Here is a 10,000-nt window from a genome sequence, read left to right on the forward strand (position 1 = left end):
GCAAAGTAACATTTATGAAGGGGTTCAGGGAAACCGGCAGGCCGGACTCGAGTCCTGGAGATGGGAAGTACAGTGCCTGCACTCTGAAGGAGGGGTGTTAATGTTGCAGTTTAAAAACTGTAGTGTAAAGCACCCTTCTGGCAAGACAGTGATGGAGTGAATGATGGTGAAAGTTTTTCTTTTTCGGGCCACCCTGCCTTGGTGGGAATCGGCCAGTGATAAAAAAAAATAATAATAGTAAATATATATATATATATATATATATATATATATATATATATATATATATATATATATATATATGTATATATATATATATATATATATATATATATATATATATATATATATATATATATATATATATATATATATATATATATATATATATATTATATTTCTTTCTTTCAACACATCGGCCGTATCCCACCGAGGCAGGGTGCCCAAAAGGAAAATACGAAAGTTTCTCCTTTTACATTTAGTAACATATACAGGAGAAGAGGTTACTAGCCCCTTGCTCCCAGCATTTTAGTCGCCTCTTACAACACGCATGGCTTACAGAGGAAGAATTCTGTTCCACTTGCCCATGGAGGTAAGAGGAAATAAACAAGAACAAGAACTAGTAAGAAAAATGGAAGAAAACCCAGAGGGGTGTGTATATACATATATGCTTGTACATGTATGTGTAGTGTGACCTAAGTGTAAGTAGAAGTAGCAAGACGTACCTGAAACCTTGCATGTTTATGAGACAGAAAAATGGACACCAGCAATCCTACCATCATGTAAAACAATTACAGGTTTCCGTTTTATACTCACTTGGCAGGACGGTAGTACCTCCCTGGGCGGTTGCTGTCTACCAACCTACTACCTAGGATTATATATATATATGTATGTATATATATATATATATATATATATATATATATATATATATATATATATATATATATATATATATATAATATAATATATATAATATATATATATATATATATATATATATATATATATATATATATATATATATATATATATATATATATATATTATATATATATATTATATATATTATATATATAAAGTATATATATATATATATATATATATATATATATATATATATGTATATATATATATATATGTATATATATATATATATATATATATATATGTCGTGCCGAATAGGCAGAACTTGCGAACTTGGCTTAAATAGCAACGCTCATCTTGCCATATAGGACAAGCGAAAATTTGTGTATGCAATAATTTCGCCAAAATCATTCTGAACCTAACGAAAAAAATGTATTTGATTGTGTTTGTTTAGTATTAAATTACTGTAAACAAATCTAAAATATATTTAGTTGGGTTAGGCTAAAATAAATATATATATATATATATATATATATATATATATATACAATATATATATATATATATATATATATATATATATATATATATATATATATATATATATATATATATATATATATATACTATGTGTGTGTGTGTGTGTTTGTGTGTGTCCTCACCTAATTGTACTCACCAAATTGTGGTTGCAAGGGTCGGGTCGAGACTCAGCTCCTGGCCCCGCCTCTTCACTGATCGCTACTAGGTCCTCTCTCTTTCTGCTTCCTGAGCTTTGTCATACCTCGTCTTAAGCTATGTATGGTTCCTGCCTCCACTACATCACTTGCTAGGCTATTCCACTTCTGACGACTCTGTGACTGAAGTACTTTCTAACATCCCTGTGACTCGTGTGAGTCTTCAGCTTCCAATTGTAACCCCTTGTTGTTGTGTCCCCTCTCCGGAACATCCTGTCTCTGTCCACCTTGTCTATTCCATGCATTATTTTGTATGTTGTTATCATGTCTCCCCTGACCCTCCTGTCCTCCAGTGTCGTCAGTCCGATTTCCCTTAACCTTTCTTCGTAGGACATTCCCTTGAGCTCCGGAACTAGCCTTGTTGCGAACCTTTGTACTTTTTCTAATTTCTTGACGTGCTTTACCAGGTGTGGGTTCCAAACTGGTGCTGCATACTCCAGTATGGGCCTGACGTACACAATGTACAGTGACTTGAACGATTCCTTACTAAGGTATCGGAACGCTATTCTCAGGTTTGCCAGGCGCCCATATGCTGCAGCAGTTACCTAGTTGATGCGTGCCACCGGAGACGTGCTCGGTGTTATGGTCACCCCAAGATCTTTCTCCTTGAGTGAGGTTTGCAGCCTTTGTCCACCTAGCCTATACTCTGTCTGCGGTCTTCTTTGCCTTTCCCCAATCTTCATGACTTTGCATTTGGCAGGGTTGAATTCGAAAAGCCATTTGCTGGACCACGTGTCCAGCCTGTCCAGGTCTCTTTGTAGTCCTGCCTGATCCTCATCCGATTTAATCCTTCTCATCAGCTCTACATCATCTGTGAACAGGGACACTTCAGTCTATCCCTTCCATCATGTCATTCACATATGTCAGTAATAGCACTGGTAATAGGACTGACCCCTGTGGGACCCCGCTCGTTACAGGTGCCCACTCTGATACCTCATCACGTACCATGACTCGCTGCCTCCCTGTCAGTTATTCTCTGATCCATTGCAGTGCCCTTCCTGTTATACGCTCCTGATCCTCCAGCTTCTGCACTAAGCTCTCGTGAGGAGCTGTGTCGAAGACCTTCCTGCAGTCCAGGACAATGCAATCAACCCACCCCTCTCTCTCGTGTCTAGCTTCTGTTACCTTGTCATAAAACTTCAGAAGGTTTGTGACACATGAATCCGTGCTGGTTGTTGTTTATAATCTTGTTCCGTTCCAGGTGCTCCACCACTCTCCTCCTGATAATCTTCTCCATGACTTTGCATACTATACATGTCAGAGTCACTGGTCTGTAGTTTAGTGCCTCGTTTCTGTCTCCTTTCTTAAAAATGAGGACTACATTTGCCGTCTTCCATACCTCAGGTATTTGCCCAGTTTCAAGGGATGTATTGGAGATTGTGGTTAATGGCACGCACAGCATCTCTGTTCCTTCTCTGAAGACCCACGGGGAGATGTTGTCCGGACCCCTCGCCTTTGAGGTATCGAGGTCACTTAGTAGTTTCTGCACCTTCTCCGTTGTTTGTATGTCATCCAGCACCTGTTGGTATATACCCTGTTGGTGTGTGTGTGTGTGTGTGTGCTTTTGTGTGTGTGTGTAAGAAGTATTTTTCAAATTAGGTAGAAGGCAATTCATGTCAAGAAGTTAACTATTCTCTTGATTTTTAAAGATTTATAATTACCCATCTTAAAATAATGATTCTGAAGCATCCAGTGATAATAGTGAAGAGGTTTCTCTTGGTTAGCAGCAATCTAATAGATTCAAGCTCTTCTAATATATGATAACAATGCCACAAGACAAATAAATTAATCTTTCCTGAGACTACTTAAAAACACAGCTACCAGGTGTGACGAAAATTTCATGGTTCCAGTCTTCCTCTAATTTTATATTAATCCACCAACAAACAGGTATTGTTCAGCAGGTCACTTATGTGTAGTGTCTTGACTATTCAACAAATATCTTTCTTGACTCTGTCCCAGTATTCAGAGGAAGTTTGTTTTGAGTAGTATCTCCTGAAAAGTCCTTTTATTACTATAGCACCCTCGCGCTGTTGTATCTCCCATAGCTTATTAATGTTAAGGGCTAAATATCTAGGTATCGAGAGCCTCTTATCCATGCCAGCTGATGATACCTAGGAGCATTGTAGGGGTAACCTTGGGTCTTGAAGAACCACTAGTACCAACAAAAGTAGTGGAAGGGAAAAGGTGATGCCCAATGAATCCTAAAACGCACGAATGACTTGGCCTCGAAATATGGGCGTCAACGTTTGCAACTAATCGCCATTCTTTCCTCTAACAGTTGCAGAGTCAGTTAGTAGCAAAGGCGCGGTAAGTTAAGGTTAGGGGAAAGAGGGGCAACATGGGTGAGAGATTACATGAAACCTAACACCAACGGTTAGCGCCTCATCACTTCTGACAACACAGAACAATCATAGCTGGAAGTCAAAGAAAACAACGTATACTGGTGTTCTTAGATCATACATCTTATTATAAACCTGGCATATGTTAGCATCAGTTGGGGTTGACGTGTCATGCACTCAAGTGGCCTGGAGTCAGCACCGTTCGGCGCCACATTAAATACGAGGAAAGAAAGATGATTGTGAAAAACAGACAGATGAGATATAAGCACAATGAATGGGGTTAAAAGCCTTATTAACACCTTTCATTCTCTCAATTTAATCTCCAGCAAGAAGGGAGACATCCCCAAATAATTCGTCATACAGCCTCACAAACTGTTGAACAGATTCCTTCACCTAGCGGTCTGAACCTGTAGTGTCCTCCTGTACTTCTAGCTCAATTGCAACACATATGGATAAACAGAGTGAGACTCACTCACACCAGCACCTAGTGAGATTCACCTGCGCCAGCACCTAGATTCACCTACGCCAGCACCTAGATTCTTCTGCGCTAGCACCTAGTGAGATTCACCTGCGCCAACACCTAGTGAGACACCCACAGCAGCACCTAGTGAGATTCACCCACACCATCACCTAGTGAGATTCACCCACACCAGCACCTAGTGAGATTCACCCACACCAGTACCTAGTGAGATTCACCCACACCAGTACCTAGTGAGATTCACCCACACCAGCGCCTAGTGAGATTTACCCACACCAGCACCTAGTGAGATTCACCCACACCAGCGCCTAGTGAGATTCACCCACAACAGCATCTAGTGAGATTCACCCACAGCAGCACCTAGTGAGATTTACCCACACCAGCACCTAGTGAGATTCACCCACACCAGCACCTAGTGAGATTCACCCACACCAGCACTTTGTGAGATTCACCCACACCAACACCTAGTGAGATTCACCCACACCAGCACCTAGTTACTCACCTGCGCCAGTATCTGTCACCAAGAAGAGGATGAGTAGTGCTAATAAGATCATAGCGGTGCCACCACCAGCACTGGTCTCAGAAGACGACGAGGTACTTGTACCTCCTCCCATGGCAGACATTAGTCTGAGACACTCCCACAACAAGGAGCCAAGGCCGGGCCACCTCTTGGAAAAAGCTGGGCCGGGCGATTATACCGGTGTATCTACTATCTACTTAGGTCCTCCCTTCCTCCACGTCTCGCCACTTAGGTCCTCCCTGCCTCCACGTCTCGCCACTTAGGTCCTCCGTGCCTCCACGTCTCGCCACTTATAAAGCTTCCACTTTGTTACGTGCCTCTCCACCCCCTTCAAAACTTTCTAATTATACTTGTACTAGGTATGAACAACCTCGTATGTCAGGAATGATATCAGTTTGATATAAGTATGATTAGTTTGCAAAAATTTCAAATAATCTGCTATATGATGTAATAATTAGATAAATATTAAATTAACGGATACGATATGAATTAGAGGTAACATCAACTAGGCTGAAAAATTAAATTAATTTGATCTCATTGTGTTTTAAGCACATTACATTCATTTGATCTGACTATATTTTAACTCTATAAAAATTAGCGAGTTTTTGGAAAAATAGCAAATGTTCATGAAATATCTGTAACTGTAGAAGAAAATTTGTTCCATGGGTTCAAAGTTATTTAGGTGAACACACTGAGGCTGAGGGACTGACCAACGATAAATAAATGTGAACAAAATTACTGTTTACAAGATTTTTTCTTGAGGGATGGATAAGATGTGTTGGTGGGAGGAACCTGCGGAAAAAAAACTCAATCCTCACATTAAATGAGGATTAGGTTGTTGTTGTTGTTGTTGTTGTTGTTGTTGTTGTTGTTGTTGTTGTTGTTGTTGTTGTAACGCCTGTATACCATGTACATGTAGTTGTAGTAAAATAAATATATTATTATATTATTATAGTGAGAGGTCCATCCTGAAAAGTATGTCTTTCCAAGCAAACATGTAGAACATGACTCGTCTGGTGCTGTAGAACATGACTCGTCTGGTGCTGTAGAACATGACTCGTCTGGTGCTGTACAACATGACTCGTCTGGTACTGTAGAACATGACTCGTCTGGTGCTGTAGAACATGACTCGTCTGGTGCTGTAGAACATGACTCGTCTGGTGCTGTAGAACATGACTCGTCTGGTGCTGTAGAACATGACTCGTCTGGTGCTGTAGAACATGACTCGTCTGGTGCTGTAGAACATGACTCGTCTGGTGCTGTAGAACATGACTCGTCTGGTGCTGTAGAACATGACTCGTCTGGTGCTGTAGAACATGACTCGTCTGGTGCTGTAGAACATGACTCGTCTGGTGCTGTAGAACATGACTCGTCTGGTGCTGTAGAACATGACTCGTCTGGTGCTGTAGAACATGACTCGTCTGGTGCTGTAGAACATGACTCGTCTGGTGCTGTAGAACATGACTCGTCTGGTGCTGTAGAACATGACTCGTCTGGTGCTGTAGAACATGACTCGTCTGGTGCTGTAGAACATGACTCGTCTGGTGCTGTAGAACATGACTCGTCTGGTGCTGTAGAACATGACTCGTCTGGTGCTGTAGAACATGACTCGTCTGGTGCTGTAGAACATGACTCGTCTGGTGCTGTAGAACATGACTCGTCTGGTGCTGTAGAACATGACTCGTCTGGTGCTGTAGAACATGACTCGTCTGGTGCTGTAGAACATGACTCGTCTGGTGCTGTAGAACATGACTCGTCTGGTGCTGTAGAACATGACTCGTCTGGTGCTGTAGAACATGACTCGTCTGGTGCTGTAGAACATGACTCGTCTGGTGCTGTAGAACATGACTCGTCTGGCGCTGTAGAACATGACTCGTCTGGTGCTGTAGAACATGACTCGTCTGGCGCTGTAGAACATGACTCGTCTGGTGCTGTAGAACATGACTCGTCTGGCGCTGTAGAACATGACTCGTCTGGTGCTGTAGAACATGACTCGTCTGGTGCTGTAGAACATGACTCGTCTGGCGCTGTAGAACATGACTCGTCTGGCGCTGTAGAACATGACTCGTCTGGCGCTGTAGAACATGACTCGTCTGGCGCTGTAGAACATGACTCGTCTGGCGCTGTAGAACATGACTCGTCTGGCGCTGTAGAACATGACTCGTCTGGTGCTGTAGAACATGACTCGTCTGGCGCTGTAGAACATGACTCGTCTGGTGCTGTAGAACATGACTCGTCTGGCGCTGTAGAACATGACTCGTCTGGTGCTGTAGAACATGACTCGTCTGGCGCTGTAGAACATGACTCGTCTGGTGCTGTAGAACATGACTCGTCTGGCGCTGTAGAACATGACTCGTCTGGTGCTGTAGAACATGACTCGTCTGGTGCTGTAGAACATGACTCGTCTGGTGCTGTAGAACATGACTCGTCTGGTGCTGTAGAACATGACTCGTCTGGTGCTGTAGAACATGACTCGTCTGGTGCTGTAGAACATGACTCGTCTGGTGCTGTAGAACATGACTCGTCTGGTGCTGTAGAACATGACTCGTCTGGTGCTGTAGAACATGACTCGTCTGGTGCTGTAGAACATGACTCGTCTGGTGCTGTAGAACATGACTCGTCTGGTGCTGTAGAACATGACTCGTCTGGTGCTGTAGAACATGACTCGTCTGGTGCTGTAGAACATGACTCGTCTGGTGCTGTAGAACATGACTCGTCTGGTGCTGTAGAACATGACTCGTCTGGTGCTGTAGAACATGACTCGTCTGGTGCTGTAGAACATGACTCGTCTGGTGCTGTAGAACATGACTCGTCTGGTGCTGTAGAACATGACTCGTCTGGTGCTGTAGAACATGACTCGTCTGGTGCTGTAGAACATGACTCGTCTGGTGCTGTAGAACATGACTCGTCTGGTGCTGTAGAACATGACTCGTCTGGTGCTGTAGAACATGACTCGTCTGGTGCTGTAGAACATGACTCGTCTGGTGCTGTAGAACATGACTCGTCTGGTGCTGTAGAACATGACTCGTCTGGTGCTGTAGAACATGACTCGTCTGGTGCTGTAGAACATGACTCGTCTGGTGCTGTAGAACATGACTCGTCTGGTGCTGTAGAACATGACTCGTCTGGTGCTGTAGAACATGACTCGTCTGGTGCTGTAGAACATGACTCGTCTGGTGCTGTAGAACATGACTCGTCTGGTGCTGTAGAACATGACTCGTCTGGTGCTGTAGAACATGACTCGTCTGGTGCTGTAGAACATGACTCGTCTGGTGCTGTAGAACATGACTCGTCTGGTGCTGTAGAACATGACTCGTCTGGTGCTGTAGAACATGACTCGTCTGGTGCTGTAGAACATGACTCGTCTGGTGCTGTAGAACATGACTCGTCTGGTGCTGTAGAACATGACTCGTCTGGTGCTGTAGAACATGACTCGTCTGGTGCTGTAGAACATGACTCGTCTGGTGCTGTAGAACATGACTCGTCTGGTGCTGTAGAACATGACTCGTCTGGTGCTGTAGAACATGACTCGTCTGGTGCTGTAGAACATGACTCGTCTGGTGCTGTAGAACATGACTCGTCTGGTGCTGTAGAACATGACTCGTCTGGTGCTGTAGAACATGACTCGTCTGGTGCTGTAGAACATGACTCGTCTGGTGCTGTAGAACATGACTCGTCTGGTGCTGTAGAACATGACTCGTCTGGTGCTGTAGAACATGACTCGTCTGGTGCTGTAGAACATGACTCGTCTGGTGCTGTAGAACATGACTCGTCTGGTGCTGTAGAACATGACTCGTCTGGTGCTGTAGAACATGACTCGTCTGGTGCTGTAGAACATGACTCGTCTGGTGCTGTAGAACATGACTCGTCTGGTGCTGTAGAACATGACTCGTCTGGTGCTGTAGAATGGTGCTGTAGAACATGACTCGTCTGGTGCTGTAGAACATGACTCGTCTGGTGCTGTAGAACATGACTCGTCTGGTGCTGTAGAACATGACTCGTCTGGTGCTGTAGAACATGACTCGTCTGGTGCTGTAGAACATGACTCGTCTGGTGCTGTAGAACATGACTCGTCTGGTGCTGTAGAACATGACTCGTCTGGTGCTGTAGAACATGACTCGTCTGGTGCTGTAGAACATGACTCGTCTGGTGCTGTAGAACATGACTCGTCTGGTGCTGTAGAACATGACTCGTCTGGTGCTGTAGAACATGACTCGTCTGGTGCTGTAGAACATGACTCGTCTGGTGCTGTAGAACATGACTCGTCTGGTGCTGTAGAACATGACTCGTCTGGTGCTGTAGAACATGACTCGTCTGGTGCTGTAGAACATGACTCGTCTGGTGCTGTAGAACATGACTCGTCTGGTGCTGTAGAACATGACTCGTCTGGTGCTGTAGAACATGACTCGTCTGGTGCTGTAGAACATGACTCGTCTGGTGCTGTAGAACATGACTCGTCTGGTGCTGTAGAACATGACTCGTCTGGTGCTGTAGAACATGACTCGTCTGGTGCTGTAGAACATGACTCGTCTGGTGCTGTAGAACATGACTCGTCTGGTGCTGTAGAACATGACTCGTCTGGTGCTGTAGAACATGACTCGTCTGGTGCTGTAGAACATGACTCGTCTGGTGCTGTAGAACATGACTCGTCTGGTGCTGTAGAACATGACTCGTCTGGTGCTGTAGAACATGACTCGTCTGGTGCTGTAGAACATGACTCGTCTGGTGCTGTAGAACATGACTCGTCTGGTGCTGTAGAACATGACTCGTCTGGTGCTGTAGAACATGACTCGTCTGGTGCTGTAGAACATGACTCGTCTGGTGCTGTAGAACATGACTCGTCTGGTGCTGTAGAACATGACTCGTCTGGTGCTGTAGAACATGACTCGTCTGGTGCTGTAGAACATGACTCGTCTGGTGCTGTAGAACATGACTCGTCTGGTGCTGTAGAACATGACTCGTCTGGTGCTGTAGAACATGACTCGTCTGGTGCTGTAGAACATGACTCGTCTGGTGCTGTAGAACATGACTCGTCTGGTGCTGTAGAACATGACTCGTCTGG

General features: G+C 44.0%; 2 protein-coding genes across 2 annotated transcripts in view; one reads left to right on the plus strand and one right to left on the minus strand.

The window, feature by feature from the left end:
- Positions 1 to 5,272, minus strand: part of LOC128695797 (vitellogenin-like) — a 34,337-nt gene extending 29,065 nt beyond the window's left edge. Inside the window, exon 1 of the mRNA XM_070092813.1 lies at positions 4,921 to 5,272. Coding sequence (XP_069948914.1) covers positions 4,921 to 5,041 — 121 coding nt within the window. The 5' untranslated portion in view covers positions 5,042 to 5,272. The remainder of the gene's footprint in view (positions 1 to 4,920) is intronic.
- The window catches only part of LOC138853826 (uncharacterized), a 152,661-nt gene that overhangs the window by 41,320 nt on the left and 101,341 nt on the right, over positions 1 to 10,000 (plus strand). The window lies entirely within an intron of this gene.

Source organism: Cherax quadricarinatus, chromosome 41, assembly GCF_038502225.1.
Source record: "Cherax quadricarinatus isolate ZL_2023a chromosome 41, ASM3850222v1, whole genome shotgun sequence".
Taxonomy (NCBI): Eukaryota; Metazoa; Arthropoda; class Malacostraca; order Decapoda; family Parastacidae; genus Cherax; species Cherax quadricarinatus.